Source organism: Cinclus cinclus, chromosome 20 (assembly GCF_963662255.1).
Source record: "Cinclus cinclus chromosome 20, bCinCin1.1, whole genome shotgun sequence".
Lineage (NCBI taxonomy): Eukaryota > Metazoa > Chordata > Aves > Passeriformes > Cinclidae > Cinclus > Cinclus cinclus.
The window spans coordinates 1654135-1681809 of NC_085065.1; the positions used below are offsets into that span (position 1 = coordinate 1654135).

Here is a 27675-nt window from a genome sequence, read left to right on the forward strand (position 1 = left end):
GCTGTTGTTCGTTCTTTGCTCTTTAATATTTCCTTTTCCTCCAAAGCTGTTTCCAGGCCAGGGTTGCAGTTGGGTTCACCTGATGGCTGCAGGGCAGCTGTTGGCCCTGGTTCTGCTGTCCCTGCAGGCTGATGGAGGGGTTGGGTGGCTCAGGGGACATTCAGAGTGTCCCTTGCCCACCATGCCGTGTCCCCTGTGCAGAGAGCTGCCCCCTCAGGAACGTTTCTCCCTCCCCAGCAATGCCAGCAAGGTGGGGACTGGTCCCCAGAGCCACGAGAGGATTCTGCAGGAGATGTGAGGGAGCTCAGGGCTGGGGGTCACAGAGAGCACCAAAATCTGCTCCTGCCAGCCTTGGAACAGTGGGGAGACACGGGAGGTGACCGAGGTCCCGATCCCACATCTCCCCAGCGTCCAAGCCTTGGAGCAGGCACCAGGGCACGAGGCACAAGCCCAGAGTTACCCATACAAGCAGGTGTGTGACTGGGAGCTCAGGGGAGAGCAGCCCCTTCTCAAGACCCCCCTGAGCAGCTGCAGGGCCCCAACTCCCCCCAGCCCTGCTTTTCAGCCCCTTGGTCAGTGGGGCTGAGCTAGATCCCCTCTGGTGCAAACACAGGTGCAGAAGGAGTGAGTTTGCTGCCCTGGCTGTTTGGAGAGTTCCCAGAAGCCGTCCCCTGGGCTGGGGGAGCATTTGAGGCTCTCTCAATCTCCTGTCCCAGGGCTGGCAATGACAAACATCACCAGCAGCAGCACTTCTGAGGAGGACCTGCCACCTGTGGCGGTGCCAGTGACAAAGGAATATTTTAACTTTAAGCCCCACCTGGTGTGCTGGGGCTGATTTAAAGCTTTTCTCTGGGTGTGTGGGTGAGGGCTGTGCATGTGCCCTGCTCCAGTGAGTAATGCAGCTACAGTGGCTATGCTGAATGCTTGGATCCAGCTCCTTGCAGCTCTGCAGGTTCCCCCAGGACTCCCAGAATTGCTCCATTTGGTTTGCTGTGCCTCATTATTTCCAAGTTTTCCAGCCCTAATGCCAAATGAGGCTGTATTCGATGTAATTATTACTCAAAACTTTGAAAACTTAAAGGAGGAAAAATAGACCATTAAACAACTAAGGAGCAAAGTAACAAGTGTGAATTATGGCCCTGCCCTGTGGTTTGCCTGTGATGGGTTTGTTCCACCCATGGAGAGATGCTGGAGAAGGGAAGGTTGAGTGGGTTGTTTTGCTTAATCTCTCTGCTGTCAGAGTGGCAGTCCCTGGAGAATGCAGATCTATAGAGAAATGTGCCTCCCCTTTGAAAGGCAGCGCACATGCCCAGCTCCCAGCAAAGGACTTTTGTTCTGCTCTGATTTATACAATTCTCTGGGGCCAGGAGAAGTGGCTGTCATGGTTGCAAGGATTACTCGCGACTGGAGGCAAGGGTGGACTGTGCTGGAATAATTTGTTCTCTTGGCTGGGCACGGAGATCCTGCTCCCCCTTCCGCAGGCTCTGGCCCCTGTCCCCCAGCCCTCACCCACGAGGGGAAGCTGACCCCCAAGGTCCTGCTGTGCCCTGCCACGGGGGGGATCCCTGTCCCCTCCCAGAGTGAGTGACAGAAACCCAAGTGAGAGCACTCCTGCCCGTGGCCCAGGGCTGGAGGGGGACACTGACCCAGAGCAGGGGATGCTGCCAGCAGCTCACTGCACATCTTAGAATGTGCCCGGGCCTGAGGTGCAGCATCCCAGAGGTGACAGCTCCTGCCCTGTGGCTCTGCAAGGGAATTGGGGTGTCTGCCTCAAGGGTAGCCCATGTGGCTACTGAAGCACAGGCTGGGGCCCGTGGGCTTCCCCCATGGCCACACTTTGCTCATGCTCTGAGTCTACCTTGTGCAAGCTGTCCATGAGGAGCATCCCCTGCACACCCAGGGCCCTGGTACAGCGTGGGGTGAGGTTTCTAAATTCCACTTCAAGGCAAGGAGAGAGAGCCTTGGAACCTGTTCCTGGTGTCCAGGGGTGTCCCCAGGGCTCCTGGAGCAGCTGAGCACATGGTGGTGGGTGTGGGCCTGTCCTGTAGAGCCCAGCAACCTGAGAGGGGTCCATTTGTCCATCCAAGGGTCACCTACCACCTCCACCAGCGCCTCCATCCTTCCAGTTAAGGACGTGACTTCACTTATCTGCTCCCGGAATTTCTCTGCTTGTTTGTTTTGTTTTCATCCTGTGAGGAGGAGGGTGGTGCCTCCACATGCTCAGGGCTGGCCACCTCTGAACCCCAGCGCCAGAAGCCCTTTCCATGCTCTGTAAATTTTATTGGGAAATCTGTTTCTCTTGGGGGAGGGGTGGTGGTGGTGTGCGTTTCTTCGCTCCCCGGGTAACGCACCGTGAAAGGGCTCGTTAAACGCCAGCTCCTCGCTCTGGTGAATCCTTCCAGGCAGGCAGAGGTGACACAGACTGATGGCATTTGCAGCCGGGCTGTCCCCTGGGACAGCCGAGGCGGCCGGAGGAGACGCGTTGGACGGTGCCGAGGTTGCTCTTGGCTCCGGCGCTCATTTGTGGTGGAGAAATGCCTGAGGAGCCAGGCAAAGGTTGTGTCCCCAGCAGGACCGGCAGGGCTTGCTCTCGTGGACGTTCCGAGGACTGTCCCAGGGACAGGAGCTGTCCCCAGCCTCCGGGAGGGCTGGGGAAGGTGAGGGAGGGACGTCGCTGCTGCTCACACGGATCCCGTGGCACAGAGTGGAGCTGACTGAGGACTGCTCCGAGAGCGCCTGTCTGCACCGGGTTGTTTTGTTAACCTCAGGCTGCAGCCTGGCCCTGCCAAGGCTCTGATGTTCTTGGAAGACCCTGGGCTAACGAGACACCTTCTCAAACAAGAGCTGATTAAGGGACTGCCCGGCCACTGGCTCAGCAGGTACAGCTCCCAGCGGACAGCACCGAGGTGGATCTCCCTGGATCTCAGTCATTCCCTGTCCCCAGCACTGCCTGGTTCAGCAATGGAAATTCCTCCTTTCCCCAGCACTGCCTGGGCTCAGCAATGGAAACTCCTCCTTTCCCCAGCACTGCCTGGGCTCAGCAATGGAAACTCCTCCTTTCCCCAGCACTGCCTGGGTTCAGCAATGGAAACTCCTCCTTTCCCAAGACCCTTCTCCCCCTCTTTCCTGACAAGCCAGACCTGCCTTCTGATGAAGGTTCTGGGATGCAGCACCAGTTTAAGAGTTGTGAGAACCCAAAGTAGAAATGCTATACTGCCCCATCCTATTGGAAACCCCTGTCCAGCTGGAGGCAGAGAGAGGCAGGGGTGTTCCCAGGATGGGTCAGAGACATGCCTGGGGCCACCCAAGGTGTCCTGGATGGAAGGCAGACCCCGCTCGGGAGGTGCCAAGGTGCCTGAGCAGTGCTGATATTTCTGTGCTCAGATCCAGCTCGGCGGTGACACAAGGCAGAGATCCATCAGCAGGAATTCCCTCATCCTACCCTCAGCAAACTCTAGCCCTTCCCTCACCGAGGGTTACACCTAAGCCTGGCCAGGGACCAGAGGTGCACCCAGCACTGACTCCACCTTTGCTCCGAGGGTCTCGGCCATGGTGGCCAAGAAACATAAAGGCTTGTAATGCTTTGTTGGGTCAGGAATAAAGGGAATTTATGGCAAGAAGGTTCCCATGTTATGTAAGTAAGGCAAGGGGAGCTATATTTGAACTGGCAAAGAGCAGTTGTTTTCACTTAAGCAGAGCCCAGCTCATGGCTGCTTCCTCACCGAGCTCTTGTTCTTCTTGGCATGAGCAGCTCCAGGTCAGCGAGGCAAAGCTGAGGCTCCTTCGTGGGAAGAGAGAGGTGCAAAGGGCAGCACAGGGCAGTCCATGTCCTGTCTGGAGCCGGGAATTGGGCTGGGGTCAGGCACAGCCCCTGCCAGCCCTGAGCTCCTGGACACTCACTGCCAGGGGTGGGTCCAGCAGCTGCCCTGAACTTCTCCCAGTCCCAGTCACTCCCATCTTGGGAGCTCTCAGGATTCCAGTTGGAGCATTCCCAGCACTGCCCAGGATGGAGCTCGAGCAGAATCAGAGCTCGAGCAGAATCTGAGCTCTTGGAGCTGCTGGGAATGAGTAGGAGCTGGACATGGAGGTGCGGAGCATCCCTGGCTTGGCTGCACAGCACTGGGAGCATGGTGGGACGAACCGGGGTGGGAAAGTGCTGCTGCCATGGGCAGCAGGGAGGGATTGCCCCGAGGAGGGGGCACAGAGCTCACTTTTGGCTGCAACCCTGAGGAGATTCTGTGCAAGCAAAGCAGGGGCTGGATTCAGTGTGTGGCCACCTCCATACTCTCCACCACCTTCCTACGAGGCAGCTGAAATGCAACTCTGGGGCTGGGGCTCAGCTCTGCCTTTGCCTCTGCATCCTCAGCCCACTCTGGGCAGTGTCAGTGCAGCCTCTGGGCACAAATCCCATCCCTCTGGTCATGTCAGGGTTCAGGAGCGGGCAGAGCAGCAGATCCACAAACTGAACCCACCAGCCAAGGATTAGTGAGAGTTTCCTGTCCACAATCTGTGTAGAAGACCTGAAGCTGACCTGGAGAAACGAGACATAAATGTGATGCTTGGCCTAGAGAAGGTTTTGCAGTCCCTGCTGAGTGAACTCTTTCAAAAGGTTCGTCACTGACCTTGGGATTGCAGAGATGTCTCGGGGTCAGATGAGCCCACGGCCATGGGCTGACGTCTTTCAGCCAAAGCCTGTGTCTCCCATTTATATCCATGATGCCCTAAAAGGAACTTTTCTGATCAAATGGGGAGCCTCACTAAGGCTGCAGAAAAAATCGGACTGAACTTTGCCAGAAACGCAGCGAAAGGCAGCAGCTGTGGCAGGAGATGGGCCAGGAGAATTTTTTTCCTCGATGTAGTAAGAAAAGGGTGGCAAGAGCAGCAGCAGCTCTGCCAATAAACCCCAGCAGGGCCTGGTGAACCTTTCCTACCCCTTCCTTAGGGGTGCTGGCACAGGGAGCTGGGAGATCTTGCCTGCTTTATCTTGGGTGGCTGAAGCAGCCCGTGTTAAAAGGGGATGAACACAACACAATGGAGCCCGACTTTGTTTCCGTGCTCTAGGATTCATTCAGGGGGATTACAGGCGCTTTTGAGCCCCTTACCACCTGGAGAGGCAAATACAAGGCAGCGCTGCTTGGAATGGGCTTCCCACCGAGCAGCCTCAGTTCTACCGCAGCCAAGGCTGGGCAAAGTTAAAAACGATCCGGGCAGGAGCTGAGCCGAGCAATCGGCCAAGCACCGCGACGTGTCGGGCTCACGGGAAATGGCAGCTCTGCCCGGGCTCGTTAAAAGGGTTTGGTGGCGGCTGCACAGGCAAGGGCCAGCTCAGAGCAGGCTGCAGGCTTGAAACCGAGCCTAAGACCCCTCCGGAGGGATCTGCACCCCTCATTTCTAAAGGGATAATAGAGAATTGCACAAGGAGTAACGTTGGAGGTGGATGGGGCTGAGTTAAAGACCTCTGTGGTCAGGGGAAAACCCCTCTATCCCGGTTTCCTGGGGTGGGTGTTGTTATGGATGAAGTGATTAATGACATCAGGGTGGAGGACCAGGTGTCCCGGGCTGTGTCTCTTCTCCCTGCCCATGTGCCCCCCAGGGGAAATAGAGCCACCCTGAGCATGCTGGGATGGAGAATACAGCCAGTTCCTCATTCCCTGCACTCCTGGAACCCGTGGAGAGCATCCCAAAGTGCCACCACAGGGTGGGAACTTGAAGTCCCCTCTCTCTGAGACCAGCTGAGCATGCCATGCCCATGGTCCATCCTCTTCACCTCCAGCCATTCTGAAAGCAGTAGTTCTTGCAGCCAGGCAGAGTCCCTGAGCTTCAGTTTGTATGGTGTTTGTTTGGGGCTGTCACGCCTGAGGGAACAGGCTTTTGGGATTATGAAAACTCTGAGCTGAGTGTCAGCAACTCCAAAAGTTGCTTTCAAGAGTTTATTGCCGATGAAGCCTCACTAGAAAAAAACCAACCCGTGTCCTCAGAGACATGTGCAGAGTCCCTGCAGCTCTGAGCCAGGAGAGTGGACACACAACAGCACACACCCACGGGGCTGCTGCTCCCCTGTCCTCCATCCCTTCCAAGGGCTCCCAAAGAAAATGCCATCTTTGGGGTGACCCTCCTCAGCCAACACTGCACAGGCTGGGGTTCCATGGTCCTTGGGATTCCATGGTCCCTGGGGATCCACAGTCCCTGGGCACTTCTGTCCATGCAATGCTGGCCACAGCCACACAGCAAATGGGTCCAGGAATAGAGCTGGTGAGAAATGACCCAGCAAAATTTTAAAGCAAAAACTGAGACCAGTCTTGTTCCTCAGCCAGGACGCTCTTCATGCTGCCCAGAGAGAGGGGAAAGAACCTCCCCTAGGCCATGCTTCTGCTGAGGAAATTCCCTCCATCACCCAGAAGGGCACCAGGGGCATGGTCAGGACTTCTGCTGTGCCATGGGGCACAGGACACTTCCCCAGGACACACAGAACCCTTCCCCAAGACACTCGGGGTACTCCACCCCTGCTGGCAAAAGTCCCAGCTCCAAAGAGCACCCACAGTGCTCTGGCCATCTGCAGGAGCAGCTCTGGGGTGAGCTGCATGGCTGGAGAGGTTTGCTGTGTGCCATCCCCTGAAATCCAAGGAAAGCTGTGCCCAGGGCAGCAGTTCGGCTGGCAGCAGGCAGCAGTGAGGAGCTGCAGCTCTCCACTGCTGCTCCCTGGGCACCAAGTCCACTGGCCTGGCCTAGGGACGGCTCTCAAATGGCTTTGAAGCACCCTTTGAATGATGTGTGTCCTCCTCTGGCACACACAAAGTCCCAAGGACTGTGGGAGGAGCAGGGCAGCACCCCGGGAAGGGCCAGGCATGTGAGGTGACAGAGCCCTGCTCAGAGCCTGGCTGGTGGCACCAGCTCAGCTCTCACCCACAGCCCCTCAGTGACAGGCTGTAGCAGATCCCCTGATTTCACATCCCAAGCATCTGTTTAGTTAACTTGTCAGCAAGGGTAATAAATAAATTAATGCCTCTCACTTGCACTCCCTGAAGTGATGCAGCTGGAAGGGATCTGCCATGCTGCTCCAAGGGTTTGCTCCTGGGAGGGAACGTGCTTGGCAGTAGGTGAAGGAGACTCGAGCTCCTGGAGGGAAGGGACATCAGAGAGTGTCAGGCTGGTGGGCCAAGCCTGATTTCAAAAGAAACAATATTTGTCCTGGAGAAGACGAGCTTGTTTCACTGCTTGTGATGGGAAGTCCCCAGGTCTTCCAGGTGAAAACCCATCCATTTTCCAAGTGGTGTCAGCAGCCATCCCCCTGCTGAGTGCCAGGACTTCCATCCAACACCCTCATGGCAACCAGGAGACGCTGAGGGCCAAATAAAGAACCTGAAAGATCCTCAGCCATTAAGGCAGGGCTGAGGCCATGTCCCCTCTGCCTCTCAGCCTTGCCAGGCTGGGCTTTGCTCATGTGCTGAGTGTGACAGCAAGGTGACACTTTGGTGGCTGTCATGGGTTTGTTTGCCTTGTCTCAGCCCTGTTTCTGTGGTTTTTGAAGGCATTGTTTCCTGATGTAGGAATATCCCCGCGGGCCCTGCGCATTCCCTGACATCAGCGGGAGCAGCCCGTGGGTTCACAAACATCTGGGTTCCTGGGAAATGCTGCGTGTTCCTGCCGGGATGGCTGTCTGTTAATGCTCACAAAATGATGTGGGTTTCCTGCGTGGGGATCAGGCTCCAGCTCAGAGTTGTTTCCAGGGCTGCAGCGAGCTCAGGGCCAGAGATACAAACCACGGCAAATGAGGATTCGCAGTCCGGTGTTCAGCATTGGGCAAAGCACAGACATTTCAGGGCTTTGCCTTGGGAAAGGATCACCCCAAGGAGGGCAATGAAGGGAACTGGTGTGACAGGGGCACCCCGAGCTGCTCTGGGTGGGGATGGTTGTCCCACTCAGCTCCAAGGTTTGGCCCATGAGGGACAGAGTGACCCACCACCCCGGGGGCACAGCTGGGCTTCCCCATGGAGGTGCTGCTGTTCTGCAGAGCAGCTGGGCTGCAAAACCAGCCAGAAAGCTTCTGTGGGAAAGGCTTTACACATCAGCCCCTGCTGCAGTCAGGCGTTTTGGAGTTCATAGTCTGGGTCTCTCCCAGAGCTGCAGGTTCGTTCTGGGGCCAGCAAAGACAGAGTTGTGTCTCAGGCAGCTCTGGGTGGGAAGGTGGCTGTGGGGTGGTCACTCCAGTCCGGACAGGTCTCCCATCCCAGGACACAGCTCAGTGGCCCCGGAGGGAGCCAGGAGTGGGCGAGTGCTGGCAGCTCTGGCCAAGCTGGGAACTGCAGAAGTTTTTCTGTCCGGAGGTGGGCTCGAGCTCAAGCCTCCTTCCTTTTCCCTGCCAAAGCATCTGCTGTCCTGCACAATTCCCTTCCCCCTTCCCTGCAGCATTTCAGGCCATGGAAATGTTTGATGTGAACCCCCTCAGCACAGCTGCCTTTGGCTGGATTCTCTGTGGTTTGATATCCCTCCTCTGGCTGCCTTGAGGTGACCTTGGCTTTGCAGTGCCCTTTCACACTGGAAAACCAAAATATTGCATTTCAAAATTGCCCAGACGGGTATTTCCAATGACCTAACGGGAAAATGAGCGTTTCTTCGCAGCTCCATCACCCTGGCTTTGTGAGCAGCTCCAGCTGGTCCCAAGCTGCTTTAATAATCAATAATTTATTTGGCTGGAAGTGTCCCTGGGCAGGTTGGGATCCCACAGACCCGGGGCTGGTGGGTCTGGGTCCTGTGGTGATCCCTGTGGTCCAGCTGTGGTCCCTGTGGTCCAGCTGTGATCCCTGCAGTCCAGCTGTGCAGCATCACAAATGTGAAAATTTGTTGTAAGAGCTGTGAATGTGCAGTGCCTGGAGAGGAGCCTCTGAACCAGGAACACTCCTGAGGCTGCTCCAGGACACAGCAGATCTTCTGCCCTGGCCAAGGGCAGGACCTGATGTGCCACCACGTGAGGTGGCTGTGGGAGAATCATCTGTGCTGGCCACCTCACCATTGCACGGTGATTCCTGTGGAAGTTGGGGATGGAATTGGAAGGTAACCCCACTTGTCAGGCCAGACCTGGCTTTAAATGCTGGTCTGTGCCTGCACTATCCCATTACCCTCTGCCATGGTGTAGCCTTGGGCTGTGGGTGGCACAGCCTGCAGCAGGGCGAGGGACACATCCCCCCTCAATGGCACTGGGGGACTGCAGACTCCCTTTCCCTTTGACCCCTCTCAAAACCCCTTCTTGATCTGCACAGGGATCAGCAAGTCCTAGGAGGTGTCTCCTGCTGCTCTTGCCATGCACAGCAGGCTCAGGCACGAGCACCCCACAGCAGAAACACTTCTGGCCCTTCAGGACAAAGGACAAGCAGGGATGTCCCCTTAGCTGGAGACCAGGGGGAAGAGGGGGCAGCTGAAGTTAGGAATACCAGGGAAACCACTGGCACAGCAGCACCAGTGATCGGGGTGTGTTTCTAAGCTGCTCAGCATCCTCATCCCAGCAAAACCAAGTTCCCATCTGCCAGATCAGGCCCTTCCCTGAGCATGCATTTTGATGGAAAAGCTCCTGAAGGCCTTGTGAAGTCACTGAGCCTCAGTCTGTGGCCATGCTGGAATGCACTAACCAGGAGTTGTTTTGAGGTCAGAAAGGAATAAGTTGTTTGCAGACAATTGATGTTGTTATTAAAAACATCCACGGCACAGAGCAGGGGGAGGGAGGTTCTCTTTCCTGTTTGGGAAATAGTTTCTCACTGCATCCATCAAACGAAAGAATTCTGTATGAAAAATTAACTCAGGAAAAAAAAGTTTCTGGGGCACACGCGCCTGAAAATGAACCACAGCAGGATCAGAGGTTTGGCTCAGACAACATCCAAGACTCAGAGGCAGGGGCCAGATTAAAACTCAGGACTGCTCCCAGCTTGTTGCTGGAACTGGAGGAAATGCAGTTTCCTTCAGAGAAATGCAATCTCCTCTTGTAACTTTTGGGCAAAATTCAGGAACTGCAGCTGAAGCCCGGAGCAGTCTCCCACTGAGACCGACTCCATATGAGTCTGCAGCAGCAGCTGGAGTGCAGAGAAGTGGGGGTCACGTACAAAAAGGAAGAAAGACCTCTCAGATAAAGGGATTAGACTGTCACCCTGCTCCACATGGTGAATCTCCCAGTCAAGGGCGAGCAGCTTTTCCAACCCTATCCTGCAGCAGTGAGATGTCACCTGACATAGAACTGTCCCACGAGATCCAGGTCACCCTTTCAGCATGGTCAGCACTACATGGGCCCTGGCACAGGGCAGGCCTGGCCCAGCTGTCCCTGCTCCCAGCCACTCTGTAGGGTCACACAGCCAGAGACCATTCCCATGGGAGGACACTCTGGACATGAGTCAGTCGCTGCAGCATCCCTGGCAGGTCAGGTTTAAGCTTTGGGTGTGGCTCCAGGGTATTCTGGGATGGAAATCTGTTCATGGCTGGTGCCAGGATCTGTGGGCACAGGGCTCACTTCCTGCCCGTGCCCAGGTTGTGCCATGTCCCTGCAAGCACCAGCCTGATCCTTCCTTTCGGGGTGGTCAGGGACCACTGTGGTTCCAGGACAGAATCAACCCTCCCCTCGTGGTGATGGGATGGGCAGTTTTAGGGACAAAGTGGCACAACCCAGGGTCTGAATGGCACAAGCTCATCTCTGAGCATCCCCTTCACCATGGCTGGTGCTGCCACTCTCACTCTGATTCCTGGGAATGTCTGTACCTCTGCAGCCTCCTTTGAAACCAGCCAAGCCTGCAGCCTGTGCTGTGGACAGTCAGAGCTAATTGCCCATGATCAGCTAATTAAAGGATCCCAATAAAATCTGCCTGGCACAGTAGCGTGTGGTGGCCCCGGCGGCCTCCAGGGTGAGGGAGAAGGTGCTGCTGGGACACCCATGGTTCCATCACAGCCCTTCCTCCTCCCCTGCCCTCAAGGGGTTGTCAGCACCTTTGCTTGGGTCTGGGCTGTCTAATTTCTCTGCTCCAGGTGAGCGTTGGCAGTGACCCTGGGGTTACAGATGTGACCTGGGTTGGTGGCAGTGGCTGCATGGACAAAGCCCCATGGAGAATGAGGGGCTTGGAAAATGTGGGTAATGTGGTGTTCACATCAAAGGAAAGGGGGGACCACAGAATCCTTCTGTCCCCCCAGGGAAACTACTCCCAGGCATTCCCATTCCTCAAGTTTAAGCCAAAATAAAGACTTGCCACAGCCCAAACAGCCTTTGCTGCCCTGCAGAATGTGCAGCTTTATGGGTCTGGCTGTTCACGACAAGCTCCTCTTCAAAGACCTGCCTGGTTTCCAGGAATGCTGTCCCATCCAGGGATTACCCATCCTCTTCAAACAGTCCAGGTCTTCCCTGGCCTCCATGCCTGGGAGAAAAAAAGCAGACTGGCCAAGGCAGTGTCCCAGGGCCATGGCATACACAGGAGGCTGATCCCAGCAGAAAAGCTGGGAAATCCCTGTGTTTGACTAGCTTTGATCTGGATTAAATCCCTCAGAGACAAACAGGAACAGCCTTCCTGGGGCTGTGTGTTTTGACTTGAAGCCATCAAAGTTTGCCCTGAGCGACCCCAGAAAGTGAGCAGGCAGCTGCAGACTCTTGGTTGGGCAGGGAGGAGCTGCTGCACTTCCAGGTGTGTTGTCCTTGCCTGAGGGAGGCTGTAGGGTTAGATTTTGTTTCAGGATTGAGTAGATGTCTGCCTGTTTCATCTTTGGTGCTGCTGGGTCAGTGGGATCACTCCAGCCCCACACCACCTCGGGGCTGGGCTCAGTGCAGAGCCAGGAGCTGTGTCCTTCAAGGAGTGTCCTCTGCTGCCGGCAGTGTGTCCATATCCACCCAATCCCCTTGTCCTGCACCACCAGGCATTTCTCCATCCAAACACTGGCTTAAGGCAGATGAGGCTTGGCTCGAAGTCCCTGCCCTACAATAGTCCCATGATCCCAAAGCGATTTGTGTTTCCAGCTCATGAATTCTTTCTGCAGGAGCCTCACACCTCTGCTATCCCAGAGCTTGGGGGGGTAGAGCAGGGAAGGACGAGAACACACACACCATGAGCTCCTGGAGGTGGTGCCTGTGAGGAGCGCAGAGCTGCTGAACCAGCCCAGAGCCGTCCATGAGGGAGCTTTGAGCCAGCACAGGTCATCGCTGTTCAGCTAGGATGCAGCAAAACAGAGAAATAAGGTATCCCAGGGCAAGTGAGGAGGGGAAGTGCCGTGTTCTAGTTGGACGTGGGTGTGGGACACCCAGGCTGGCATCTGTTCCCTCTGGGGAGGGGGATATGGCCTCAGAATGTTCTGCTGTGGGGGTCTGGATGTTAAACACGGGCAGTGCAGGACGGTCCCATTCCTGCATGGGATCGTGGTGCTGCATTCCATGAAGACCCCGCAGGGGATGCTGAGCCCAGCCGGGGCCTCCCTGAACTACCTAAGTCCAGCACAATCACAATCCACAGATTCTGCCCAGAGCCTGCTACAGAAAACCATTAACAGTAGCACAGCTGCCCTGATAAAGCAGAATAAGCCTGTCAGCTTTTGATAAAACCCCAGTCTCCAGGAAAACAAAATACACCAGTGCCTGTGGGGAGTGCCAGGACCGCCCAGCCTGGCCAGGAGCAGAGAGCCGTAGTATGGGGGGAGCAGGGCAGAGAGCTCGTCCCAACACCTCCCTGAAACAGTCACGTCCTCGCCGCGATAACAACTGGGGTGTCAGGCTCATCAGCCGCAGTTTTCCTTCCCTCTCAGATGCCCCAGAGTGTCCCGGAGATAAGATAGCTCTGTTTACCCAGGGCACACCGCAGAGCTTTGTCTACAGCCCCAAGGTGTGAATATCCCTGAGCAAACACAGCTCTTCACACCTGCAGGGCTTTTCCAAAGCCAGCCCGGAACGATACCGGGTCCAGGTGACTGCGGGATGGGAGCTGGATGCTCACCCTGCCCACCACCATGACTCCTGCTTGGATTGGGCTGCAGGATTAGCTCAGGTTTAGGAAGGCTTGGAAGCAGTATTAAAATACATCTCTGCTGAACTTCCCCATCTGGAGCTGAGTTTTTATGTCATCCATCATCGTTCTGTAGATCCACAGACAATTCTGGCTCCTGTCACCCAGAGCTCTAAGCCTTTGCCACAACAGAACCCTCACAGGGTCCCTCTCCCTACTTCCAGAAAGGGAAACTGAGGCACAGCAGAGTTAGGCCAAGCCATGACAGGACCTTTCTCCATCCTTGGAGCATCTCCTCTCCAAGGCCAGAGCAGCTGAGCAGCAGTGGCTGAGCCCAGGCCGTGGAGCTCACAGGACAGCCCAGGGCCAAGCTCTCCAGGCCAGGCGCGATGCTCAGTGCTGCTGTGCGGGTGGAATGAACATGTTGAGCTGCCAACAGCTCCCCTGAGCCAGCTGGGCTCCGAGAGAAACCAAACCCTTCCCGAGAGCCCTCATCTGTCAAGCTTGGGTTACTGTCTGGCACCTCGAGTGGCCAGGCTGAGGTTTGTCACTCACGGGAACGGGAGCGCTCCCAAAGCCACCCTGAGCTCCGGGGAGAGGCACGGGCTGGAGCAGCTTCTGCAGGCACAGGCAGCACCAGCTCCCAGAAATGCATGACAAAACAGAAGGGACCATCCCCTTGGAGAGTCTTTCTCCCTGGGGCTTTTGTGCGTGCTGGCATTTCTGGCATCTGGTGCTTCCCCAGCTCCAAGGGGGATGCTCTCTCTGTCTGGGGATCCCCCATTCCCTGCTGGGATATGGGGCTGTAAATGCACAACTGCAGCCACTGGCACTGCCTTGGAGGGTGAGGCCATGGGATCCTGCAGACAGTAGGGAAGGGAGCACCAAACCAGGGCTGGAAAGGACAAAAGGAGGGTGATACAGACTCCAGAGGGAAATCCTGCAGGAGCTGGGCTTCAGAGAGGTGGTTTTGTTGCGGTGGCACCATGGTGGTGATACTGCTGGGTTTGGGGAGGCATGATGAGGCCTGGGTTGTGCCCAGCTCCGTGCTGGGTGCTGGCAGCAGCCACAGGGTCCCTTCAGAAGTGGGGCTGGCTGGGGCTGGTTTAACAATTCCCCTGGCCCTGCTCCAGAGGAGATTGGGAAATGATCTGGGGTTAAAACAACACAACACGTTCCTGAACGTTGTTTCTGAAGAGGAGCCCGGCGCAGCCCGACCTCACAGGAGGCTGAATTACCAGGGACCGGGCACGGGAGCGACATCACTTTAAGCCGGGTTTGCCCTGGGGGAAGCACAGCCTGAGCTGGTTTAAAACCGCCTTGCTTTGCTTTCACCCCTGGCTGTGGAGAAGCACGGCCAAGTTTCCCGGCTCCCTGGGGCACCGATGGAAGCAGAGCTGAGGCTGTTTGCATCCCTGGTTCGTCTGGGCTGAACAGTTTTAATCCAGATTTGAAAAGCCTTTGACTCTTCCCGGGCTGATTGCGTTATCTGCCTCGTGCATTTCGGGTAACCTTTGCTCTGAATGAGCAAATTCAGTATCTGTTTGTGCTGTGGCTTTAACACTGCAGTGGCTGGTCCCTCCTGATGCAGAAATGTAGGAGAGTTTATAAGAAAATATCCTGGAGGGTCACCTGGAGCTTTGGGGTGTTCAACCCCACCACGTGCCCTCCTTTTGAGATGCAAGGTTCTGGTTTTACAGAAACACGAACGTATTGATGAGACCAAACACTTGGGGACTGGGATGAGGATTTTGGCGGTTTGAAAAGCATTCCCTCAGCCTGCAGCAGTTCAGAGCTGCCCGGAGGTTGTCAGGCTAGACAAGAAATACCAAGGTGTGGGGTAGAGAGAGGAGAAATGTCTTGAAGAGCACCACAGCCCTGGAGCAGCTGAGGGAAGCTGCTGCTGAGATCGGTACCAGATAAGAGGGAAACCACAAGGGCAGAGTCTAAGTGGGTAAATTGCTCCCAAGTGGATTCTCCTCGACTCTAAATAAACACTGGCGCTTCAGAGCACCTTGTAGCTAGGCTGGGAAGGCAGAGCAGGGACTGGGGGCTCTGTGCTTTCCCTGATAACCCAGGTACTGCAGGGTAAGCTCTCCCATCAGCTGCTGCTTTTGAATGGCATCTGGATGAATTACGGGATGCAAACAATTAATTTCAAAGGATTGTCAATCTCAGGAGACTGGGTTTGGATGGTGAAATTAAACAAAGCAAGCTGATGACAGGCTGGTATCATCTCCCCGAGTGAAATAGAGTTCACTTCTTGATTTCTCCCTTCTCAAAAAAGTGAAAAACAAACCAAAAAAAAAGTACTTAAGCTCTTTCCAGTCTGAGGTTTATCGGCAAATTTTCTGTACAACACCTGATTTGCAGAGAAAATCTCCTGGTCAAATCTAAATCAAATCCTGGTCAAAGCTTTTGCTGGATGTTTTAAGCTGCACCAGGCGAAGTGTGGGTGAGACATTAGAAAAACTTTGTTACAGAATGGGTGGTTGGGCATCGGAATGCGCCGCACAGGGAAGTGGTGGAGTCACCATCCCTGGAGGTCAAAAAAAACTGGATGTGGCCGTCAGTGCCATGGTTTAATGACAAGGTGGTGTTGGGTCACAGGTTAGACTCGATGATCTCCAAGGGTTTTTCCAGCCTCGTTGGTTCTGTGCTTGTGAGCGCTGTCCCGTCACTGTCACAGCAGGACCTGGTGTGGCTGCAAGGTGCTGGCAGCCGGTGCAGGACACAGAGGGGACACACTCTGCCCACGCCACAGAGCAGCGCTCAGGGGAGATCCCTGGGAGCTCCATCCCAGTGCCCAGAGCTGGCTCCTGGTGAGGCTGAAGGCTGATCCTCAAACAGCTCCCAGAGGTGCTCCGGGCGGGAGAAGACTCCGCTCCAGTCTCCGGGCAGCGCTGTCCCCTCGCAGCACTCCGGAGGAAGCGAGGGCAATTCACAGCCCATTTCCAGGCGATCCGAGTCCAACCGCGTGTGCTGCACCAGGGCAAGGCCGGCTTTGTGCTCCCCATCCTGTATTGAGTAACAGCGCTTTTGTCTTGGGAGAAAACGCCTTGGGTGAGAGGCTGCCACAAATCCCAACATTTCAATGCAGCACAACGGGGCCGTAGGTTCCTCCTCCATCCCTATTGCATGCTGATGGACCCTCAGCTGCCTGGTGGCTTTGAAGGAGCCACTGCAGGTCACTGGACATGTCCCCTAGGACTCCAGCAAGGAACACACAGCTCAGTTGGACCTCGAGGGCTGCCAGCAGCTGTTTGCCACGTGTGCTGCCTGGCAGTGGGGAGAGCTTCCCTGCCCGGAGATTGTTCAAATCTGGCTCAAAATCCGAATATCTGGGAGCTGTAAATCTCCCAGGAATAAGTCTTGCTCTTGCTCCTCTGATGCTTCCTGTGGGGCCAGAAACACTATGTCTACTGCCAGGAAATACCTCAGAAGGTTCTGGTGCTGCAGTCCAGGCTGGAACCAATAAATGTGGAAACAGCTATGGAATCTCTCCCTCCATGAAACGAATCCAAGCCTAGGCCAGACCCCAGTCTGGCAGGTTAAGTTCCCAGTGGTGTCCGTGGCTGTTTGGATCAGCTCCTGTTGCTTGTGGGGCTGCAGGATGGATGGGCAGCCACAGTGCCTGGTGGGCAGCAGCTGCTGGGTGCTCTCCACAGGGATCTGGTGCTGTTGGGAAGGGTTTTGGTCTCACCATGCTGCCGAAAGTTGATAATTCTGAGTGTTGAAATTAACCCTCAGCAGCTTATCTGACAGGACTTGTTCTTTCCCTTGGGGGCTTGATCTGTGAACAGCTCTGGACTTACTCCCTGGACTTGCTCTCAAAACCAGCCACAATATTTTGGGATTTGACCATCCCAAGCTGTCCATCTGCTGGCCACTTTGGATGGGCACTATTTCATCTGGCTCCAGATGTTGATGGACAGCTGTTTCACCATGGACATGCCTGGTTTGCCCCTGTTGTCACTGGGGTGAGGGCGGTCCCAAAACATTCATGGGCTCCATCAGCCAAGCTCTGCTGTTCTGCATTTGCTTCTCCTCCCCACTCCCCAGCATCTGCTGGAAGCTCTCCCTTCCTGCTGATGGGGCTGACAATGACCATGGCAGGGCTGGGCTCCACTGGGGAGTCCTGATGATGAAGGTGAACCTCAGGAAGGAGGGGTCAGGGTGGCACTGCCACATTCACCACCTGAGAATCCACCAGCAGGACAGGAATCCCCTGCCCCACCTCTACAGGCCTGAGTTTGGGCTTGGTTTGGACAGTGAAAATCAGATTTTCAGGGAATTTAGCTGCAGAACTCCATCAGCTTGGACCAAATGTCCCCCTTTTTCAGTGACTGAGAAATGCAGCCAGAGTTGAGGAGCTCTTCTTAGAGACAGCAACAGACACATCCCTAGCAGAGAGTGGTGTTTTTCTTTTTAAGCCTTGGCTTCAAACATAAAGGCAATAGATTTTTTTTTAAGGAAACAAATCCCCAAATTTGTTAGGGTTGGCACAGCACAGGATTTTTCAGTCGCCTTGTTTCTCATTTCCAGCTGAATCATTTTATCAGGGACTTTTCTAAAAATGCTCAGCCTGACTCAGACACTCAGTCTCAAACATTTCAAACCAAACACTGAGTCTGGCTTTTTTTTATGGAAAAGAGAATGAGGGTCTTATCCTTGGAAATCCCAGGCGGGTGTCGATGTTCTGTTACCAACTTCAGTGTCACAGAGAGTTGTTACACTTCGCAGAACCAATGCTGACAGCAGGACATGTCCAGTGCCTCTCTGTCCCTAAGGCATGTGGGGATTTGGGAACTGGCAAAGTGGGAAGTGAAGGGCATTTGGGTTGTGCAGCCTCCCCAGGGAGGCCCTGAGTCACTCTGATGACATCTCCTCCAGAGCTTTTCCACAGAACTGCCATTCCTGAGGATTTTCAGGCATGGAAAAGTGTTCTGATCCCCAAGCCCCTTTTCATGCCGAGGGGAAGATGTCCTCAGTGTGTTCCTCCCCAGGATCCTGCGCCCTTGCCTCTCCTACACCTGCAGTCTGGCCATTCCCTGCTCTCACAGGTGGAGGAGGTCAGAGTCACTGGCCTCATGAGGAGTGATGAGAGTGCAAGGGGCTCCCCAAAAAGCCCTCACCCCAACAGGGGGGTTCCCAGCAAGGCTGAGGCTCTGCCTTTCCTTCCCTCTCCCCCATCCCCACTTGCTGTTGCTGCAGCCAGGTCTGTGGCTCCAGGCCCAGGGACGATGCCGGCCTCAGCTGCATTTTTTGTGGTGTGTCCACACACTTCCCTCCATCCTTTAGCTCTGACTGTCAGGAAAACCTGGGCCTGGCACAGCCCTCATGTCTGTCCCTCACAACCACAACACCCCCATGTATTTCCCCTTGCCTGAGCCAACCCAGCCAACTCCCGAGCCTCCTCCTTATTCACACTCAACTGCTCAGGCAGATGAATTTTCCTGAGGTTTGCTGGTGGCCGGCTGGGGCTATGGTGGGTGGCACTGGGCCATATGGGAGGGCATGAGGATGCCAGCCCTGTGAGCAGAGCTGGATCTGACCCCTCAATCCCTATGGCTCCCACCTCTTGGGGCTACATGTGGTGACTCCACTCTGCAGGACTTTGGCGTTCATCCTTGCTTGACCATTCTGCTGCAGCAGGCATGGACAGAAACTCTATCCCAGCCTGGGGTCATCCAAAGCCCATGGAGAGATCCTTGCAGGCCACAGCTGGAATCACTCACCAGGCACAGCCCTGGCAGCCTGTGCTGGACTGGTGTGGCCCAGGGACCTGTAGTGGTGTGAGAGCTCATCTACCACTTCCAGGTTCATGCCCAGCTGCTCCAAAACCTCAAACCAGTTGGCAGTGGCTTGAAGGGACACTGCAGGGACACCCTCCTGCTGTCTTCATGGGTGATTTTTCTCTCTACATCCCCATCCAGACAGGTCTCCACTGGCTCTGGCTGCTTCACCTCTGTTGTCCCTGTGGGTGTCCCCTTGACCATTATGGTCCTCAGAAATGACACCCCTGAAGATATCTCTAGGGATTCCCTAGGATCAAAATCCCCCAAGATGGACAGAGGCAGGGGTTCCATTTCAGGGACCGGGACCCTGTACATCAGGATTTCTCCTGCGAAAGAGAAATAATGGCTCAGGCTGAGCTAGGAATTTTCTGGGGAAAAAAAAAAAAGACTTGCTTGGGAAAAGGATAATTTTAAGGAGACTGAGACTTCATAAATTCAAGTCAAATTTAGAGATTACTTTCAGTCTCTGGATTCTTCTATCCTCCCCTTTTCCTTCCCCCCTCCCCTGAATTATTGTTTGCAAAAATTAAAACAAAATGTTTTGGGGTTTCGTTTGTTTAAAAAGCAATTTGCATTTTGAAAATTGCCAAAATATAAGCTTTGGGAGGGTGGGGTCTTTTAAAAGGGCAGCATTGTCATTGCTGAATGAAAACCACGGAGAGGAATTCGTCCTGGGAGATGCGGGGCGCTGGGGACATGGTGGCAGCACGAAGACCACAACCACAGCTCCCAGCGAAAAACCCCAGCCTGCACCTCCATTCATGTCCCCCCTTTTCTTCTCCCACATGGAAAATCCTGTCCACCTTGACCTCCTTGAGGGATTCATTTGACCAAGTCACTGATTTTAACACAGAGAAGATTCTGTGGTGTTTTCTCTGCCTGGCTCCAGACCACAGCTTTCCTCTTTCTCTCTCCAACCTTTTCCAGGTTTCAGAACATCTGTGTTTAAATGAAACCTGGTTATCCAGACCCAGCCTGGCAGGTCAGGTAGAGATGCTCTGATGAAGCTGTGCACATCTGTGCACAATAAAGTCAGGAAACAAAAGGCTTGTGAGGTCCTTGGCGGAGTAAGAGAAAGAAGAGATCGAGAGACAACAGGACTGGGCTTAGTGGAGCAACTGGAGCCAAAACTTTTCCTTGCCGAGCCCTCAGCACCTGGCCCAAGTTTTGCTCATAGCTGGCTCTGCAGGGGTGCAGGGGGTGTCTTCTCCACCAGGTGTAAAGCAAAGCTTGAGGAGTGGACATGATTCCAGTCCTGGAAGGTGATTTTTATTACAGCCCTCCAAGGCATTCATAGAAAGAAAAAACGGGTTGCTAAAGAGCCACTTGAATTCAGGGAAATTCAAACCAAGAAGCAGTGGCAGAAAATTAAAGCCAGGCCAAGTCATGTTAGGAACCAGGCAAAAGGCTTCAGCACAGCAGGGGATTAACCTCGGGCCGAGCAGAAGGAGGGCGGGAGCTGCATTTCCTGAGCGCCTCTGTCCAGGGGAAGCCTGGCTGGGGAGCCACATGCCCTGGGGACGTGCACGGATTTGGAGCTGGGATCCAAAACCATCCCGACCTCCTGCTGGGGTCAGCAATGTGCCCAGGCACTGCTGCACTCTTCACTCCAGAATGATCCCATCACGGCGTGTCCCAGCCTTGTCCCCATGAGGACTTTGTGACACCTGGCTGGGACATTTCTTGCATTGTCCCATTTCCTGTGTCCCTGTGTGCTACTGTCAGGAGACATGGGATGGGTATTTTCCTTCCGCCAGATCAAGCCTCTCCCACTGGGCACTCTGCAAACACACCAGGCTATGGGCAGAGCTGCCAGCTTGCCCTGGCTGGTGGCCAGCAGTGCACAGCACTGGCCACCCTGGCCTAGGCACTCAGGGTGAACCCAGGACACAGTAATTGCAATTAAAGCTGTTCTCTCTAAGTCTGGCCCCCTTAAACTGCAGAAACAGGTCGATCAGGAGAGGAGGATGCTGGAAAAGCAGCCAGGTGCATGGGGTTGAGAGGGAATCTTTGCCCAGCTGTTTCCAGCTGTTTCCTCGGTGCCCTGGAAGGAGGAGGCAGAGCCAAGGCTGAGCTGATGGAACCAAAAAAAGCTGCGAGGTCACAGCAGAAGGGTTGCTGTCACTCTCTGGATGCCTGTGGGGAGCTTGAGGGAGACCATGCTGGCCTTGGACGGAGGCTGGTCCAGACTATGCCTTCTCCCAGCTCACTCACTGCCTCCTTGGAGGGTTTGTCCCCCAAGGCAGCCTCAGTATTCAGGTCATTGGCTCGGAATGAGGACAAGGATGGATGTTTTTGGGAGCTCCTCACATCTTCTTGTGAGGTTCGGCTTCTTCCCTTCTTCAGGATTTTCCTATCCCTGGAACACCAATGAAAAATTGATCCTTGGAAAATGGAGCAGAGCTGGGAGGAACTCTGCACACTCATTCCTTCACATTCTTGTACAGCTCTGCTCTGGTGGCACCAGTGGAAATGCTAGCAAAGAACTCTCCATGTTAGAGAAAATCCCCAGAGATCTGTTTTCCTGGCTTTGCAAAAACATTTCTGCTTATCAAGCAACCCAAAGAAATACGAAGATTTTCACTTGCTCTTCGTGTGGGCTCAGCTTTGAATTTTAAAAAGGGATTTGCCAATGCAATCTTGCAAAATACTCCAGTGCCAAGTCCAGCTCTCCTAAAATACAAGTTTTAGGAGGAGGTGAGCTTTCATTCTCCTGGGAAAACATGCATTTCTAACAGATTTGAGGGAGAGCTGAGGCTTCTGTGAGGCCATGCCACTCCCTGGAGAAATGTCCCCTCGTGTTGATCAACAGGGACCAACTCCTGTGGTTTGTGGCACCAAAGGCAGAGCTGCTGGTGAGCCTCGAGGCTCTGAGTGATGGAGATGTGCCTACATGGTCACAATCTAAATAGCCCTCAGGCTGACACATTTAAATGTGTTTTCCTCTGTTTGAGCAAGTCCTGAAGCTGTGCCAGAGGAACAGGTGCTGCCTTGGGGGTTAGGTGTGGCCAGGAGATCATTCCCTGTGTCCCAGCCCTGGTCTGTACCTTTGGGAAGGCTCTGCCCTGAGGGTAGGAACCAGCCTGAGTCCTGCACCTCTAAGAAAAGGGTTTAACCTCTCTTGGTCAGCTCTGTAAAACAAGTGTTGGGAATTTAAAACCCCCACCAGCTTCCCAAAAGCTTTGCTAGTGCATTCTGCAGGGAGGAATCACCTCTAAAACCCTTTTTGTGGCGGAGCTGTGGTGTGGGCTGGGGCTGCTCAGCACGTGTGGGATGAGGCGAAAGCAGAGCTGGGCAGCTGCTCCAGCAGGGCACAGCAGGCAGCTCTTCCTGAGTTTTCTGTGGAAGAGGAAAAGCCACGAGGGGAGACCCACAAATGCCTGGTGCGTGCTCCCGTGCTGCTTTTAGCTGCTGAAAGTGCAGCTTCAGCACATGTGGGGCTGGGCCAGATCTGAAAGAGCCATTCCTTCTGGAGGCAGGAGGGCTGTTTCCAGGCTCCCTCACGGCTGTGTCCTGTTGGGAACATGACAAAAGCTCCTGCAGGATGGCGGGCTCATCCCAGGAGGGCCAAACCGCGGCTCAAAGCGGTGGCCCAGCTCTGTGGCAGGAGCTTTTCTCCCTCACGCCTGGCAAAGCGCTCCCGGGCCGCTCCTGTCACCATGGCACGTCGGTGGCTGCTGCTCCTGCTCTGCCAGCCTTGGTGGGGATGTGAGGTTTGGCCTCTCAGTGTCGGCCGGAGGAATTCCGACGGCAGAGCATGGAGACGGCGGCCGGGGATGTGGGGATGGGGGTCCCACTCTCCCCCGTGCTGTCACGGCGTGTGTCGGCCGGGGATCGTTCCTGAGAAATGCTCCGGAGCTGTGCTGCCATTTTCTGGGCTGAAATTTGATAATTAAGCAAATACAGCATGGCTTTGTGTTGGGAGAGCACCATAAGGTAAACAGGAAGGAATGAGGGATTAAGACGTCTGTGCTCTGAGGGAAGGTGACAAGCCCGGAGCTGTGACACCTCCGTGCCGAGGTGAGGGGCCCAGCTGTGGGCTGGCATGGCACAGCTGCATTGTTCAGGGGTGAAGAGCAAATAAAAGCCACAGGAAAAGAAAACAAGCTATAAAATTCTCAGCAAAGCTCAGAGCCCCAGCAACTGCCTCCTGATGGCCCCGTGACAGCTCTGGGGAGAGGCAGGCGAGGGGTCGAGCTTTTGAAGTCCCGAAGTCGTCCTTTGCGAAGGCCCCCTGTTAAAATAGGCCCGGTGTTGACTTTAGGCTGCATTTGGTGGAGGAATCAGACAGCTCAGCTGCAGCAATCAAAGCAGGGGGGCACGTTTTGGAATTTGGCTAACTGGGTGTCAGGCCGGGCCTGTCCCAGGCAGGATGGGGGATGCAGGGGCAGAAATGAGGATTATCAGCATGGTCAGGGCTGCAGGTGGGTGACAGAGCCTGTGGTGTGGAAAGCTGAGGGAGAAACAAGCTAGGAAGGTCTTGGAAAGGTACTCAGAGCTCAAGTGTGTGTGTTTCAGAACTGGTGAGAGTGGGAATACTGGGAAGGTTGGGCAGGTGATGATGGAAACCCCTTCCCACAGGGACAGAAGGGATTCCTGTGGTACAGGGAAGTGGGGGTTTCCCAGCGGTTTTGGGACATTTGCACTGAGCAGTAACAACACAAAATGAGAGCGGGTGAGAAGGAAGATGAGTGAAGCTTCCATGGAGGAAGTGTTTGTGACAAAGCTGAAGGTCCCACAGGGGTCTGTGTGCTCTGTCCCCTAACCACTCTTGGGCCCCTGTCCTCACAGTCCCCCTGCAATCCACACTGCGAGCAGGGAGAGCCAAAGCCGTTTTTAATGCAAGTGAGGCCAGTGAAATCTGCTCTTGGCGACCTCCTTGTGCCCTCCAGGAAGCTGGGCTCACCTCGCAGCACAGGACAGGAAGGGACGTGCCTGAGCAGCTGGCTTCCCACAGCCAGAGGTGCCACCGTCCTGTGACCCCCCCAGTCTGACAGGGCATAGACAGAGGGCTTGGCAGCAGCTCCCACGGGTTGGCACCTCCCTGTTTGGGCACAGATGTGACAATGTCCCCTCTTTGCCTCTCTCAGCCTGCAACTGCAACCTGCACGCGCGGCGCTGCCGCTTCAACATGGAGCTGTTCAAGCTGTCGGGGCGCAAGAGCGGCGGCGTGTGCCTCAACTGCAGGCACAACACGGCGGGCAGGCACTGCCACTACTGCAAGGAGGGCTTCTACCGTGACCTCAGCAAGCCCATCTCCCACCGCAAGGCCTGCAAAGGTACGGGGGGAGGGATGGGTGCTGGCAATGCTCAGTTCTTGCTTCCTCGGCCCCTCTCTGCAGCTCTGCTTCCACAGCTTTTCCTCTCACCGAGCTCCTCCTGCTCCCCCCTCTCCCAAACCGGTTTAGAATTGCTTTTTTAGCCATTTGGAATGACTTCTCGTGCCCCCACATTCCCTGCCGTCACCTCCCCAGCCTCCTGGTGAGGACAAGGCCACCCACATGCCCTGCCATCGCCTCTGCCTGCTCTCCCCAGCCTCCTGCTGAGGATGAGACCATGGAAATAGAAACCCTCACTGCTGAGGAAGACTTCAAATTATTTTGAGGTTTATCACTTACAAATTGTGTTTCAGTCTGTTCCTACCTGGTCATCACTCTGCAAGGGCAGAGGGGCAAAAAATCCCAGGTATGGGTGAGATGTAAAATTTAAATCGGCCTCCTCCACGCGCAGTCTCCAGCTCCCACCCTTTAGGCAGAGCTGAGCCCACGCACAGAACGTGTCACTCCTGCAGACGAAGAGAGAACAGAAAAAGGGGAAACGAGTTTATTTTGAGCTCGGAGTATTTTGAGGTTTCCTAGTGTGGCTGTGGAGGCAAGCTGGGATTCAGCTGGGGCGGGAGCAGCAAGAGGAGCAAATCCTGCAAATGAACCCTTTTAACTCCCAGCTGCTGCTGGAAGAGATGGAAATCCTGAACCTGGGGTGCAGTGAAAGGAATCAAGCAAACATTCAAAAGCCAGATTAGAAAATGCTGGGGTTTCCCACAGAAATCCTCAGCTCTTTTCTCTCTAGAGGTCCGTTTCAACAAGAAATGAAAAGTTTTTTGGCTTCAGATCGGTATTTTTGGCTGGGAAGTTCTGGGTCTCCAGCATTTTCAATTTTTGGTTTTCTTTTTGTTTTTCCTTTCTGAAAACAGACATTTTTTGCCATAGCGGAAAAGAAATCCCTTTTTCAGACAGTCCTACTCCCCCTTTTTGATCCTTGTGAAAGCAATTCCAATGAGATTTTTTTCTGATATTTCCCAGGTACTCATTCCTGCTTTTCCTGGCTCTCCTCCCTGGCTGGGCAGCAGTTCCCTTCTCCTCTCTGTCCCTCCTTGCTGTCCCTTCATTATCACTGACAGCACCAAGTCCTGCCCAAAAACCTGGCTGGGTGGCCCCTGCAGGTGGGAAACCTCAGAGCCATTCTATGCCTCAGTTTCCCCAGGAGAGCACCCAGAAGTCATCGCTGGCCTCCGGGTGCTTCTCAGGCTGAATTCCTCACTTGCAGGACCATTCTCTTTGTGAAATCCCCTTTGCAATCGCTCTCTTCTCCTGCTCTGCCTCCTCGAACCTCTCCTGCACTTGAAGGTGGGGATGGCCAAATGTCAGCTCTCCTCCAGCCCCCGTGGTTTGTGCCAAACCCGTGCCCATCGAGCTGCCAGGCACAAAGGGTTGTGGCAACCCTGCTGGGCACATGCAGCACCCAGCTCACAGCCCATGAGTGCCATTTCCCATCCCATGAGGGGTTTGTGTGGGGGCAAACCCCTATCCCTACAGCAGCGGTGAAATGAAATTCCTCACAGCACCAGCATCCCTTTGAAAACTCCTTTTCCTGAGCTCTGTTTATTGCACAGTGGGCTTTGTGTTCCCTCTGTTTTTCTCTCCTAATTCAGGGCTTATGCTGAAATAATTGTTAGAAATGTGCAGGTTTAAACCCAACCCTCGTTAACAGCTCCAGCCACCTCTCCATTGATAGCAACATTCATTTACCATCTCACTAAACCAACACTCCCAGAGCCTCGTCTCAACAGAATGTGGTTAAAATTAAGAAATTAACCACTCTGAGTTCCCACCATGTCCCTCATCGCTGCCTGCACCCAGCAGAATCATATTTTCTCTATATTTTCTCTATATTTTCTCTATATTTTTCTCTATAAAACCTGATTCTTTAATCCATCACATCACTCTGATCATGTTCCACACATAATAAATCTAAATAAAAACATCTCAGAGAGCCCTGGTGCCTTGGGAGCTGCTGTGGAGGTTGTGGCTCTCACCCACCCCAGCAAGATCTCAGGTGATCTCACAGCGAAAGCTCCAGGAAAGAGCTGCCAGAGACGTCTTTTTCATTTTAATTTTCAGCTCCATTTATTCAAACACATCCAGCTATTCTGCCTCTCCTGTGCCTTGCATTCCTCATCTCCCATTCCATCCCATGCACGAGGTGCCTCAACTCACAACACATGAAACATCAGCAAACTAAAGAGGTTGGACTTGCATTGTTTGAAATGTTTGGTTTGGGTAATTATGCAAAAACATGACATGGCAGAAATGCTTGCACAATATCTCCTTCTTTTTAACTTGGAGAAAAAGAGAATTCCACAGGGCAGGGCACGGGTGAGGCTCAGGCAGCAAAAGGTGAGCAGAAAGCAGAATTGAGCAACACCCCCTGACCAGCTCAGGGCTGCTTTGTGTTTCCAACAGCCAAACCTTTATTACTTGATAAATAAAATACTTTTCTAATTATCTGGAGTTCAGATCAGCAGTGCAGGTGAAGGCATAAGGAGCTGGGGTTTAAGGATGGCTTTCCCTCATGGCTAGCAGTGATCCAGCTGTGCCAGCTGCTTTGCTCTATGTTTGCTTCCAGTGCTTTTCCTTGCAAAAATGATAAAAGCCTGGAAGTCAGTGGCCAGAGATGCCCTGGGACAGAGCCATGCCAGGCAGGCCATGATACAGAGGCTGCAAACCACAGGCAAAGGAATTGATGACAGATGGAGCAGGGATATTGCATGGAGTGGCAATGCTGGGTGTGTGCCAGAGCCTGCCAGGCTGCAGCTGGGCATGGAGCTGGGCATGGAGGATGTGACTGCTCTGGGTGGGTGGTCAGGCAAGCCCAGGGACACCAAGCCAGGGCTCCCCTGGCATTCCGAGGTCAGACTGCAGCTGATCCCTGCCCCAGCCGGGGCTCCTGGGCTGCAGGAGCCCGGCGGTGCCGCTGCTCCTCCTCCAGGGGGATGGGTGGGCTCATCCCAACGGGCAGGGGAGCAGGATGCCCTTTGTCCTGGCAGACACATCACACCCCCGCCTCCGGACACACCCCTGGTTTGGGGGCTGTCCCGAGAAGCAACAGAACTCAGGGTATAAAAAATTTTCAGGTTCATTTTTTCAGACTCAGACAATGATGAATTGTTCCTCCTTACTCCCTGGTTTTTGAGAAATCACCAAGAGCTCCCAGCACGCTGAAGCTCTGCTTTCAGTTCCTTCTGCTTTCCCTCTGCTCCAAATGATGTTGCAAGTGAAATTCCACATCTGGGTCCTGCAAACCCTCGTCCACCCTGGTCTGTCACAGGCCGCTGTAAATCAGGGCCCTGCTGTTGGTTCTTTTGATTAAATTCCCCCCTGATATTTGCCAGATTATTGGCACTAATGTAATTCCATTGGAGTAGAGAGTCTGCAGGGTTTTATAGCCTGGCTGTAAAACAGCTCTGCACTTTGGGGAGAGGCTTTGCACACTTTTTGATGAAAAGATGACAAACGAGACGTGCTCTGAATGCACTTGTGCTGGGGCTGCCAGCACAAACCCCTCGTGCAGAGGCAGGATTTGGCACCTGGAGAGGTCACATTCATCAGGGCTCAGTGTTTTGGGAGGAAATGGGATTGTCTGTG

At 54.3% G+C, this 27675-nt stretch overlaps 1 protein-coding gene across 1 annotated transcript in view; it reads left to right on the top strand.

Moving 5' to 3' along the window:
- Positions 1–27675, top strand: part of NTN1 (netrin 1) — an 83035-nt gene that overhangs the window by 25049 nt on the left and 30311 nt on the right. The window contains exon 2 of the mRNA XM_062506302.1: positions 23842–24030. Coding sequence (XP_062362286.1) covers positions 23842–24030 — 189 coding nt within the window. The remainder of the gene's footprint in view (positions 1–23841; positions 24031–27675) is intronic.